We start from the raw sequence: 13924 nt of genomic DNA, 5'->3' as shown, positions 1-13924 counted from the left end.
TGGAACATCCAGTATTTCTTATTCTCCACATCTTTCTCTACCTCTATCATCACAAATGATTATTTGTAATTGCTTTTGTTTTCTCAAGAAATGAGATCAGTGTGATTAAAAATGGAAAATATTCTAGTTCTCAGTCCTGCAGGTTAAGGAAGGAGCAGACTGATTATGAATCATTCACTCAACTAGATATGAAAACTTACTTCTACTTATTTTTAAATGTTGACTTTACATTGGATTATAGATCTGTAATATTCTGGGAACTCATTGGCACTTACAAAATGAAGGTGCTCTGTGAATATATTCATCATTAGAACATGTAGACCACATTTTCTTACTAAACCACCTTCCATCTCCAATCCTGCCTAAGAAATCTGGCTTTCTGACTCTCTTAAGAGATAAAGTATTTTATTTACATCACCTTTCCTGATAAGAAAAAGGGAGAAGAAATAGATAAAATTTATCAGCAGCCTGGGGATATAGACATCCCGTCTCCATTCCTTTTAGCTTTTACTGGACATCAGCCTGCCAGTCTAATAAGGCAGCAAAATCAACAGAAGTAGAAAGCATAATATATTGTAGTCTTTATTCCACTGGTAATAGCCATAAATTTTAAAATGTAATGTTGGCTATATCGTAAAAGGATTTTCTTGGTCTGTTTGCATAGCTGTATTTTATTCCATTGTGGACTAGTCTAGACTTTTTCAGAGATTCTAACTGCACACCAATCTTATTTGCCCTAAAAATCTTTTGCAAAACATTTCTCCAGCAAATTGAGTTATGTATGTGTCACGTGGCATCATTGTGTGTACCAAAACTATAGGTTCTAATCTACAGTAAAGAACAAGGTAGCATAATTCCTAGGAGTTATGTTTTCACACATGTACTTTCTAGATGTGCTGAGACAGAACACTAACTGTAAGTGATGAAGGGCTCATTTCAGTGGCGATGGGTATTTTGTATCTTGCCTGGGTGTTGCTGACTAATCCTGCCAGTTAAGTTGCTTGGCCTGCAAACCCATGTGCACCTGTCTCCAATGCCTTGGTCTGTTTCACAGCCGCCTTTTGGCACTATCTAATGAAAGCTATAAAAAGAGAATGTTTCCTTTCCATTACAACAGCAGCAAAAATTTCGAGAATGAAGCCACAAAAATACTGTACCACATCCCAGGTCCTTTCTTAACTGTAAATCTGAAAGTAGTTAGCACCATACCATCACATCAGGTCAAAGAGCACAGAGTTTCTGAAACCAAACTTTCTTTATACTTAACATTTAAATGTGATTATTATCATAAAATATTAAGAAGTAAGGCAAACACAATTTCTTAATGCCAGTTGGTGTTTTGATTTGCAAAATTGTTCAGTTACATTTATATCCCATGCTTCTATATGAGCCATTCTTTTTATATTAAATTATAAACCCTAAAGATTAGGAACCAAGGTATATTTAGTTCAGTTTTACATAGTCTGGCACCAGGCCACATGGGAGAGCTATAGTTATTCTTTTACATTTTAAAGTATTATGATTTTGTTGTTGTTCAGTTGCTCAACCATGTCCAACTCTTTGCAACTCCATGGACTGTAGCATGCCAGGCTTACCTGTCCTTCACCATCTCCCAGAGTTTGCTCAAACTCATGTCCATTGAGTGAGTGATGCCATCCAACCATCTTGTCCTCTGTCATCCCCTTCTCCTCCTGCCTTCAATCTTTCCCAGCATCAAGGTCTTTTCTAATGAGTCAGTTCTTCGCATCAGGTGGCCAAAGTATTGAGCTTCAGTTTCAGCATCAGCCCTTCTGATGAAAATCAGGATTGATTTCCTTTAGGATTGACTGGTTGGATCTCCCTGCAGTCCAAGGGACTCTCAAGAGTCTTCTCCAGCATCACTGTTCAAAAACATCAATTCTTCGGTGCTCAGTCCACTTTATGGTTCAACTTTCACATCCATACATGACTACTGGAAAAACATAGCTTTCACAATATGGACCTTTGACAGCAAAGTAATGTCTCTGATTTTTAATATGCTGTCGGGGTTTGTCATAGCTTTTCTTCCTAGGAGCAAGCATCTTTTAATTTTGTGGCTGTAGTCACCATCTGCAGTGATTTTGGATCCCAAGAAAATAAAGTCTGTCACTGTTTCCATTGTTTTCCCATCTATTTGCCATGAAGTGATGGGACCAGATGCTATGATCTGAGTTTTTTGAATGTTGAGTTTTAAGCCAGCTTTTTCACTCTCCTCTTTCACCTTCATCAAGAGGCTCTTTAGTTCTCTTTGCTTTCTGCCATAAGGGTGGTATCATCTGCATATCTGAGGTTATTGATATTGCTCCCAGCAGTCTTGATTCCAGCTTGTGTTTCATCCAGCCCAGCATTTCACATGATGTACTCTGCATAGAAGTTAAATTAGAGGGTGACAATATAGAGCCTTGATGTACTCCTTTCCCAATTTTGAACCACTTCCAAAAGTTCCAAAGAATAGCATGGAAAGATAAGAAAGCCTTCTTCAGTGATCAATGCAAAGAAATAGAGGAAAACAATAGAATGGGAAAGACTAGAGATCTCTTCAAGAAAATTAGAGATACCAAGGGAACATTTCATGCAAAGATGGGCACAATAAAAGACAAAAACAGTATGGACCTAACAGAAGCAGAAAATGTTAAGAAGAGGTGACAAGAATACACAGAAGAACTATAGAAAAAAGATCTTAATGACCTAGATAGCCACGACAGTGTGATCACCCACCTACAGCCAGACATCTTGGAGTGCAAAGTCAAGTGGGCCTTAGGAAGCATCACTATGAACAAAGCTAGTGGAGGTGATGGAATTCCAACTGAGATATTTCAAATCCTAAAAGATGATGCTGTGAAAGTGCTGCACTCAGTATGCCAGCAAATTTGGAAAACTCGGCAGTGGCCACAGGACTGGAAAAGGTCAGTTTTCATTCCAATCCTAAAGAAAGGCAATGCCAAAGAATGTTCAAACTACCACACAATTGCACTCATTTCACATGCTAGCAAAGCAATCTCAAAATTCCCCTAGCCAGGCTTCAACAGTACATGAACTAAGAACTTCCAGGTGTTCAAACTGGATTTAGAAAAGGCAGAGGAACCAGAGATCAAATTGCCAACACCTGTTGTCTCATCAAAAAAGCAAGAGAATTCTAGAAAAATATCTACTTCTGCTTTATTGACTACACTAAAGTGTAATGATTAGAAATATTTATTTACTAAAATGGCCACCCACTGTAACCATAATTTGAGGGTCGAAGAAGGGAGAAAACAATGGAATATCTATGGTCATGATTCACTTAAAGATATCTAGATCCACTTCATATATAATATTCCAAGTTTTTTTTTTTAATATAGAAACAGAAATAAGATATTACCATAAGTACCAGCAGTTTTCACTACCCAATTTTTCCCACAGCTTAAAAAACATAGCACGCCTATCTTAGTGGCCACATGCTAAACTCTCACGAGATTGCACTAAATCCCAAGTGAAGATCTCAGACGCAGGCCTGCCAGCCAGTTGAACCTCCAAACGGGTGGAACTTTTAATGGTCCCAACTATTTTTCACACACAGAAAATTCCTAAAAAGGCTTGGTCAGTGGCCAATGAAAGGATTTTCCAACATTTATTAACAGAATTTTTATTGAATTGAAATAACAAAATTTCCTAACAACTTGGTTCCATCACTCTCGTCTTTCTTTTTTCCCAGATACAGAGCAGTTGCCTCCTGGAGTCGTGTTCAGGGAATTGGGATTCCCTTGGTCACAGCCATTGAGATTGTCTCCATCTGGATCCTTTCTTTTATCTTGGCCATCCCTGAAGCCATCGGCTTCGTCATGGTACCTTTTGAATACAAGGGTGCCCAGCACAGAACCTGTATGCTCAATGCCACGTCAAAATTCATGGAGGTATGAATAGTCTAAAGGAAATTAATTGGGGAGTGGGAGAGGCCTTCGCTTACCATCACCAAGACTGGATGTCACTACAGTGCCGAGTGTGACTTACCGTGCTGTGTGCTGTGTGTGCTGAATCGCTCAGTAGTTGCCTCTCTGCGACCCCGTGGACTATAGCCCACCAGGCTCCTCTGTCCATGGGGTTTTCCAAGCAGGAATACTGGAGTGGATAGCCATTCCCTTCTCCATGGAATCTTCCCAACCCAGGGATCGAACCCAGGTCTCCTGCATTGCAGGTGGAATTTTTACTCTCTGAGCCACCAGGGAAGCCTGGTTTACTCTGTTAGTTCAGTCAAATACAGTAAGTCCCCACAAATGAGCCTTCAAGTTGTGAACTTCCAGAGATGTGAACATGGGCCTGTATGCCAGCTGTCACACTGTACTACTGCGCTTTTCCAAGATACTACACTGTAAGATTAAAAACATTTTCCTTATATTTTGTTTTTTATATATCATTTGTTGTTTTTATATTTGTGTGAAAAGTACAATAAACCTATTACAGTCCAGTACTATACAACTTATTGTGTTAGTTCGGTACCTAGGCTGACTTTGTTGGGCTAATGAACAAACTGGATTTATGAACGCTCTTGCAGAATGTAATTCATTCACATGTAGGAGACTTACCGTATTATTCAATTGCATGAAAAGTAGATGTTAAACCAGGGCTTGGCTTCTTGACTAGAACGTCTACTCTGTTTTCCCTTTTGTGACTGTAGACACAACTGTTGCTCTGTGCCAAACAACTCAGAATTCTGAAACAAACTAAGAGAGATTGATGTGTATACATGTAGTGCAATTTGTTTTGAGAATAAGGAATACAGCACAACAATTGTGCTCTGACAAACACGCTGATACTTATTTGATGCTGCTTTGGGAAATGCATGTTTCTCATACGTTTTTTAAAAAATAGATGTACTAGTTGAAAGTAGGAAGTCATTCTCATGTGTGCTTATCTTAGTACAGATTCTAAAATGATATAATATAAAATTTCAGAACTTTTTTAAAAAGCATTTTAGAGTAACAAATTCAGTTGTTATTTATTATACCTGACCACATTAATTTTTATGAACAGCTTAATTACATAGCCTAGCATGTAAGGAAACATTTCAAATGCATATTTCCTCTGCAAAACTAGTCCCATGTAGACCAAGGAGAAAAACCAAGAGTAACTATTTCTATTTCTCTTAAATCAGCATAATTCAATGCTTTGATGTAAGTTTCACAAAGTCTGCTTCCACCTTTAATCATTTACAGACAACTTATGGTATGTTTTCTACCTTGGAAAATTCACAAAAATTAGTGGTCTTATGGTTGACCAGTTACCCTGCTTGGAAATTCTTGTTTTAAAATTAAAAGTGTTCCTGAACACAGCCAAATTGGCAACCTTAAAAATTAAAGTTTTCTCTTGATCTACTGACTTTTTTTCCTAAGTCAACATCCACAGTGAAAAATGAAGTGGTAGGAAGTGCTCAGAATTTCAATTCAGTTCAGTTCAGTTGCTCAGTCATGTCCAACTTTTTGCAGCCCCATGGACTGCAGCACACCAGGCTTCCCTGTCCATCACCAACTCCCAGAGCTTGTTCAAACTCATGTCCATCAAGTCAGTGATGCCATCCAACCATCTCATCCTCTGTTGTCCCCTTCTCCTCCTGCCTTCTCCTCCTCCTGATGCCTTCTAGCATCAGGGTCTTTTCCAATGAGTCAGTTCTTCACATCAGGTGCCCAAAGTATTGGAGTTTCAGTTTCAGCATCAATCCTTCCAATGAATATTCAGGACTGATTTCCTTTAGGATGGACTGGTTGGATCTCCTTGCAGTCAAAGGGACTCTCAAGAGTCTTCTCCAACACCACAGTTCAAGAGCATCAATTCTTTGGTGCTCAGCTTTCTTTATAGTCCAACTCTCACATCCATACATGACTACTGGAAAAACCGTAGCTTTGACTAGATGGACCTTTGTTGGCAAAGTAATATCCCTGCTTTTTAATATGCTGTCTAGGTTGGTCACAGCTTTTCTTCCAAGGAGCAGGCATCTTTTAATTTCATGGCTGCAGTCACCATCTGCAGTGATTTTGGAACCCCCAAAAATAAAGTCTGACACTGTTTCCATTGTTTCCCCATCTATTTGCCATGAAGTAATGGGATCAGATGACATGATCTTAGTGTTCTGAATGTTGAGTTTTAAGTCAACTTTTTCAATTTTCTCTTTCACTTTCAACAAGGACTCTTTAGTTCTTCACTTTCTGCCATAGGGGTGGTGTCATCTGCTATCTGAGGTTATTGATATTTCTCCTGTTAATCTTGATTCCAGCTTGTGCTTCATCCAGCCCAGCATTTCACATGGTGTACTCTACATATAAGTCAAATAAGCAGAGTCACAACATACAGCCTTGATGTACTCCTTTCCCAGTTTGGAACCAGTCTATTGTTCCATGTCCAGTTCTAACTGTTGCTTCTTGACCTGCATACAGATTTCTCAGGAGGCAGGTCAGATGGTCTGGTATTCCCATCTCTTGAAGAATTTTCCAGTTTGTTGTGATCCACGCAGTCAAAGGCTTTGGTGTAGTCAATAAAGCAGAAATAGATGTTTTTCTGGAACTCTCTTGCTTTCTCGATGATCTGACAGATGTTGGCAATTTGATCTCTGATTCTGCTGCCTTTTCTAAATCTAGTTTGAACATCTGGAAGTTCACAGTTCGCATGCTATTGAAGCCTGGCTTTTACAATGTTGAGCATTACTTTGCTAGTGTGTGAGATGAGTGCTATTATGCAGTAGTTTGAACATTCTTTGGCATTGCCTTTCTTTGGATTGGAATGAAAACTTACCTTTTCTAGTTTTGTGGCCACTGTTGAGTTTTCCAAATTTGCTGGCATATTGAGTATAGCACTTTAACAGCATCATCTTTTAGGATTTGAAATAGCTCAACTGGAATCCTATCATCTCCACTAGCTTTATGTGTAGTGATGCTTCCTAAGGCCCACTTGACTTCACATTCCAGAATGTCTGGCTGTAGTCCAGTGATCACACCATCGTGGTTATCTGGGTCATGAAGATCTTTTTGTATAGTTCTTCTGTGTATTCTCAGAATTTGGGCAGTGGGAATGAGTGATCTGGATACCTCTAGCTGAAACGTTAGAAAAAAGGCTCAGTGTAATAAGGAACTTATTGATGGTTCTTGCTGGATAAAAGGAAATAGGTTTCTTCAGAAGAAAGCATCTCCTTGTTAGCAATGAAGCTAAGAGTGGGTGCCCTTCAGGCAGGGGCGGGGGTGCCTGGAGGATTGCATAAAGAGTACTGAGTTTGAACTGATAGTTTTTTGGCCACACCCCTCAGCATGCAGGATCGTACATGCATGCATACTAAGTTGCTTCAGTCCCTTCCAACTCTTTGTGAGCCCATGAACTTGAAGCCTGCCAGGTTCCTCTGTCCTTGGGAATCTCCAGGCAAGAATACTGGAGCGGGTTGCCAGTTCCTCCTCCAGGGGACCTTCCCAACTAAGGGATCAAGCCCACGTCTCTCACAGCTACTGCACTGGCGGGCGGGTTCTTTACCCCCAGTGCCACTTGGCTTCCTTGCTAGCTCAGCCTGCAGGATCTTAGTTCCCTGATTACAGATCCAGCCAGCACCTGCTGCACTGGAAGCACCAAGTCTTAACCACTGGACTGCCAGGGAAGTCCCACGCACTGATGATTTTGTAGGTTTCTTTTCAAGTCTAAGGTTTTAGGCTTCTCTTTCCCCCCGGTCTCTTTTTCTAATTTGATTCCCCTTCTTTTTCCAGTCTTTCCTTCTCAGCTTTGCTCTAAGCTAGACTGGAGGGAGGGGCTTCCCAGGTGGTGTTAGTGGTGAAGAACCTATCTGCCAATGCAGGAGACACAAGAGACGCCAGTTCGATCCCTGGGTGGGAAAGATGCCCCGGAGTGGGCACAGCAACCCACTCCAGTATTCTTGCTTGGAGAATTCCCATGGACAGAGGAGCCTGGCAGGCTACAGTCCATGGGGTCACAAAGAGTCGTCCACGACTGAAGTGGCTGAGGACTCACAAGACTGGAGGGAGGTCCCTCTGTACCCTTGTCGATGACATCAGTTCCAAAGAAATGTGTGATCCCGTTCTGGACTGGCCTCTGCCTCGGAAGGGGCAGGGGACTCCATCCAGTCTCCTCCAGCAAGGGCCAACTCCCAGGCCCCCCACAGCTGCTTCTGGGCAGTCACAGCCCACCAGCGGGGCACCCAGCAGGAGGGGGTACAAAGGAAGGGGCTTCTTCAAGGAGTGTGTGCGTGGTACTTAAATGAAGAGTTCTGATTTTTTTGTTTGTGTTTTAAGTTCAGTACTAAGATCTTTCTACAGTGTGATGTGAATAGGAAAATATTTGTATAAACAGATTTGAATAAGCCAACTCCTTTGAGATTCTGTAGTTAACCTGAGGCTACAATTCAGTGGTCTGTGAACTTGAAGGAAAAGGAAATTACATGTTTATTTTCACTAATTTCTAACTGAAATTTATCATTTCCTTTTAATTAATGTGGATATAGGCAACAAATCACAGTAGTGTTTAACAGTACCATGTTGTTTTTTTTTTTTTTTTCACTAAATGGAAATAACAGACATTTTCATACTATACAACATATAATCTGGAAATGTCATTTACATTCATCATTGGTTCCACATTCTGATAGAATTCATTAGATCTGTCATTTAATTTGTTAATAAGCCCATATATTGTGATATTAGAATTTTCTTTTTCATATTTTTATAGCTATTTTTTAATGTAATTTGTTTCCATTGTAATGGTACATTTTATTTCATGCATTTTAAAGCATTATTCTCAACAAACTTATGGTTGCCAGGGAGGAAGAATATGGCAAAGAGATAGTTAGGGAATTAGGGATCAACATGTACACACTGCTATATTTAAAATGGATAACCAACAAGGACCTACTATATAGCACAGGGAACTCTGTTCAATGTTATGTGGCAGCCTGGATGGGAGGGGAGTTTGGGGGAGAATGGATACATGTATAAGTATGGCTGAGTCCCTTCACCTGAAACTATCACAAAATTGTTAATCGGCTATACTCTAATATAAAATAATTTTTTTAAGTATTATTCTCAGAATTATAGTCTTCACCAGAAATCCAAAGGGGTCCCTGACAAAAAAATAGTTATGAACCCCTGCCCAGAACTTTTTTTCCTCAGGAACCATTTATAGCATATTTTAATAGACATGTTATAAATGCAGCCTACTGGGCCTCTTTCTATATTCAGAAACTCTCCGGTTTTTCACAGAGCAGTGTGATTATTTTTTACTGTGGGAACTGAGATATTGCAGGAGGCTGCATTATCCTTAGTAAATAAACTATCTGGAGAAACAGCATTAGGGAAGGAAAAGCGTTCTTCCCAAGTTGGTGATTAATTTAGTGGGAGGAAGAATTTAGCTATAATTTTCTAATTTCCATTTTTATTGGGTATTACATTTTCTCCTTTAAAAAGACATAAAACTGAGTAATCCTGGTATTTACAAATCCTGTCCACAGGGAGATCAGGTTCAACATGCCTTCAGATAAGCTGCTCTGCCTCAATAGTTTCCAGGTGGTAAGTATTAAGAGAGAGAGGAAGGACATGGTTATTGATGGCTCACACTGGCTGGCTGAGGTCGCATAGCAGACATACCAGACAAAGGGTTAACTCCCAGTAACCAGAGCTCCACAGATAAGCCATTCATAACCTTCGCTCTTTCCAAGCAGGACAGGCACATTAAGTACGCTTTCACCACAGCAGTCAGAAGTAAACCAGGCGCTAGCAAAACGTTGAGACTCACCAATAAAGATACAGATTCTGTATGTCTCAGAAGCATATTTTATGAGCTTTGAAAGGGAATTCCTTTTATTGATGAGGGTTCTCCCACTGTGTAATTCAAACCAACTTCAGTTTATTAAAAATATTAATAATTGTTAATAATTATTAAAATTATTTAATAATTTGGATAATTTTAAACTTATTTTATTGTAGCTGATTTACAATGTTGTGTTAATTTCTGCTATATAGCAAAGTTACTCTGTTGTATATTTTCTTTTTCACATTCTTTTCCATTGTGACTTATGAAAGGATACTGACTATAGTTCCCTGGGCTATACAGCAGGACCTTGTTGTTTATCCATCCTATATATAATAGTTTGCAGTTGTTAATCCAAAACTTCCAATCCATCCCTCTCCCACCCTGCCTCCCACTTGGTAACCACAAGCCTGTTCGCTATGTCTGTGCATCTGTTTCTGTTTCATAGATAAGTTCATTTGTGCCATATTTTAGATTCCACATATAAGTGATATCATATGTTATTTGTCTTTCTCTGTCTAAATTACTTCACTTGGTATGATAATCTCTAGGTCCATCCTGTTGCTGCAAATGGCATTATTTCATTCTTTTTATGGCTGAGTAATATTCCATTATATATGTATATATACATATATGGTGTGTGTGTATATATATGGTGTATATTGTATATGTATATGGTGTGTGTGCATATATATATGTATACGGTGTGTGTGTGTATATATATGTACCACATTCATCTGTCAATAGACATTTAGGTTGCTGTTGTCTTGGCTATTGTGAATAGTATTGTCAGAATAATACTAATGCAGTTTCTTCATGTGCTGTTATAAAAAGCAACCCACAGCACACAACACAGAGCTAAACCAGAAACTACATGTTCGGGGTTCCCAGTTTAGTTGAGTTTTGAGCACGACCTCCCAGCCCATTACCACAAGCAGCGAGCATGAATATACAAACACAGCTGTAAGCATGAAGCCCCCAGAGGCACAGCGCAGTGAACTTTCCTTCTAACACTCTTCCTCCTCTCTCCCTCCTCTCCTCTTTCCAGTTCTATCAAGATGTTAAGGACTGGTGGCTGTTCGGGTTCTACTTCTGCATGCCTCTGGTGTGCACGGCCATCTTCTACACCCTCATGACTTGTGAGATGTTAAACCGAAGGAACGGCAGCCTGAGAATTGCCCTCAGTGAGCATCTCAAACAGGTAAACCTCATAAGGTCATGACGATCTGGCCAAGACTGGTTTGTCCTTGACAACGAAAGGACTATGGATACTGTGTTTTGCAGATTTAGCCTGATTCCCTAAAAATTAAAATACTGTCTTACTTGTCTGTATGCCTTGTTTTCTCTAAAATATTGAGCATTTCTCCAGTGAAGTCAGGATCCGACCTGTGAAACAGGTGGCCCTGGGGGCAGGGCCCAAATAGAGAGGAACTATTCATTAATTTTGCCAAGAGTATCTATCAAACGTGTGTTTGTGATTAGTAGTACATTGAACTGGGCTTGGAATTGTGCCAGGACAATAAAAAAAAAAAAAAGAAGAAGAAGCACATGACTTTCTCCCCAGCAGGCTTTACAGTCTTGTTGTGGAAATAAAACACAAACATGAGATAATTGAAAAACAGAATCACAAGGTGTGGTAAAAGTAGCCTGTGCTATAGAAAGCCAAGGAGGATATGAGATAAAGTCATGAAGAAACCGTTCATGCATGAGGAGGATTGAACTGTTCCTGATGGGGATCTAGCTAGAACACACATGAGTACCATGCCTTTGAGGAGTAGGAAAAGGAGACAGACCTCATTAAAGCAACGTCTAAGGTATGACTCACGGAAAGAAATGGGATTGGGTACATAAGAAGTCGCATTTTGGAAAGCCTCAAGTCCTAGAAGACATCTGAGCCTGTCAGTAGGAGGCTATCTGTCTCTCCCAGGCAGCAAACAGGACAGATAAAGCTGTGAAGCTTCTATTTGCTGACTCTGTGACACTGGGCAATTGTCTCTCTCTGAACTTCTAGTTTTTTTGAAAAAATGTATAAAATAATGTCTGCCCTTTTAAATATTTATTTATTTGACTGTGAGATCTAGTTTCCTGACCAGGGATCAAACCCAGGCCCCCTGTGTTAGGAGTGTGGAGTCTTAGCCACTGGGTCACCAGGGAGGTCCCACCTGCACTTTTCTGTACAAAAACTAGCTCAATTTTGAGTCTTAAAAATTTTTAATGCAATGTATATAATAGTACATCAAAGGGATATTGTAATGCATATATGGTGCCTAAGAGAACCCAGCTGATACTAAGTAGTCAGATACTGTTGATATATATTAATTCAAAGAGTAAAACTAGGACTGTGGGTAAGTGTTCAGCTTCAACAGACAAGTATGTAAATGTGAGTTGTTGATGGAGCCTGGATAACTGCCCTGTGTGATTACCATACATGAGCATCAGTCTTCATCGGCAACTCTTTTTAACCAGAGTACTGATTTTTTTGAACCTCAATTCATTATCTTAAACTGGACATAATAATATATGAATCAGTATTATTATGAGAATCAAAGGAATTAACATGCATTCACATACTTCATAAAAATCTAACATGTTATACAAATGGAAGCTATTATCCTTTATTAAAATTTAACAGGAAAATTATCTTGAGAAACTTTAGCATGACATCATCCAAGCATGAAAGTTCAGAGTACTCCAGATGTGAAACATATTAAGCTGTATGACCTTTCATTCCTGCAATAGAGGTAACTAATTAGAATAGATTAGTGAAAAACTGTTTTTAAATGTCAATTTTGCATTAGCACCACAATTGAGCCTATTCAAGCTATGAGTGACACCTGCTCTGAAAATAATTAAATAGGGTTTGGGAGCAATAAGATGCTGCTGCTTCACATTTTCATAGCATTTTTTAAGTTCCCAAAGAGCATTTCCACGTCATTTTGGTATTTGATTCCTCCAATCACTCTGTGAGATAAGCTGGACAGGTATGTGCCTTTATTATACAAGTGTTTAAGAGACTAGCACAACGAAATGGACATTAGAATCCAAAACTTGGTCCCCGTGCAGTAGACAATGCCTTGCGTTCCACTCAGAGACTGAGCAGGTTCTGACTGCAGGAGAGCAAGCCTAGCTGGGACGCCTTTGGGGGTGAGGGTCACAGGGGAGCCAGCTTAGAGTGAAAACCCTGCCTGCCCATCCAAGTCCAACATGGCTCTTGATCCTGCTTCTGGTATGTTTTTCTAGAATTTCTCTTCACTATACCAACAACACCTTTATCAGTTAGGGGTTGTGTTTGGATGATGGTAGCAGAAAATCTTCCCAGGTGGCTCAGTGGTAAAGAATCTGCCTGCCAACGCAGGAGACGTGGGTTCGATCCCTGGGTCAGTAGGATCCTCTGGAGGAGGAAATGGCAACTGTCTCCAGTATTCTTGCCTGGAGAATCCCATGGACAAAGGAGCCTGGCAGGCTACAGTTTATGGGGTGGCAAAGAGTCAGACGCGGCTGAGTGACTGAGCACAAGTATGAACAGAAAACCCCAAATAACAGGTAGGGGCTCCTCTGTCTCCCACAGCGGAAAACTCAGATGTCATCAGCTCAGTGGTCAAGGCAGTCAGGAGCCAGGGTTCTGCTGCTTTGCTCACCTTTCCTTTATTACTGAGAGACCGCAGCGACAGCTCTGCCCTTAAACCCCCTTTCTAGGCCAGCCAGAAGTGGGAGGATGCAGATCACATTAGCGTGTGTGCACCAAAGGAGTAGCCCCCACGTTTAAGTGACTTTTCCAGAAACCCCACGTCTATGGCCATACCACTCTGAACATGCCTGGCCGTGTCAGAAACCCTGCACAACGGCTTCTACTGGTGTGATCAGTAAGATCCGTGCGGGTGAGGAAGCCAGGCTCCTCTGCAGCCGTGACAAAATCCAGGATCTGACTGATAGTAAGGAAAACTCAGAAGGATGGATATTGATTAACCAAATAGCTGACTGTCACATAGCAAAGTATTAATATTACCTTTTAAAAAGTTATCCTCTTGCAGACTTCCTTGGAGGTCGAGTGGTTAAGACGCCACACTTCCATGGCATGGGGCACGGGTTCAATCCCTGCTGAGGGAACTAAGGTCCCACATGCCATGTGGCATAGCCT

General features: G+C 40.4%; 1 protein-coding gene across 1 annotated transcript in view; it reads left to right on the top strand.

Annotated features, from left to right (window-relative positions):
• EDNRA (endothelin receptor type A) overlaps nucleotides 1-13924 on the top strand; it is a 74527-nt gene that overhangs the window by 52962 nt on the left and 7641 nt on the right. Inside the window, exons 4-5 of the mRNA XM_043484970.1 lie at nucleotides 3713-3911; nucleotides 10835-10987. Coding sequence (XP_043340905.1) covers nucleotides 3713-3911; nucleotides 10835-10987 — 352 coding nt within the window. The remainder of the gene's footprint in view (nucleotides 1-3712; nucleotides 3912-10834; nucleotides 10988-13924) is intronic.

This window comes from Cervus canadensis, chromosome 1, assembly GCF_019320065.1.
Source record: "Cervus canadensis isolate Bull #8, Minnesota chromosome 1, ASM1932006v1, whole genome shotgun sequence".
In the NCBI taxonomy this organism is placed as follows: domain Eukaryota; kingdom Metazoa; phylum Chordata; class Mammalia; order Artiodactyla; family Cervidae; genus Cervus; species Cervus canadensis.
This window is presented reverse-complemented; position numbering and strand designations above follow the sequence as displayed.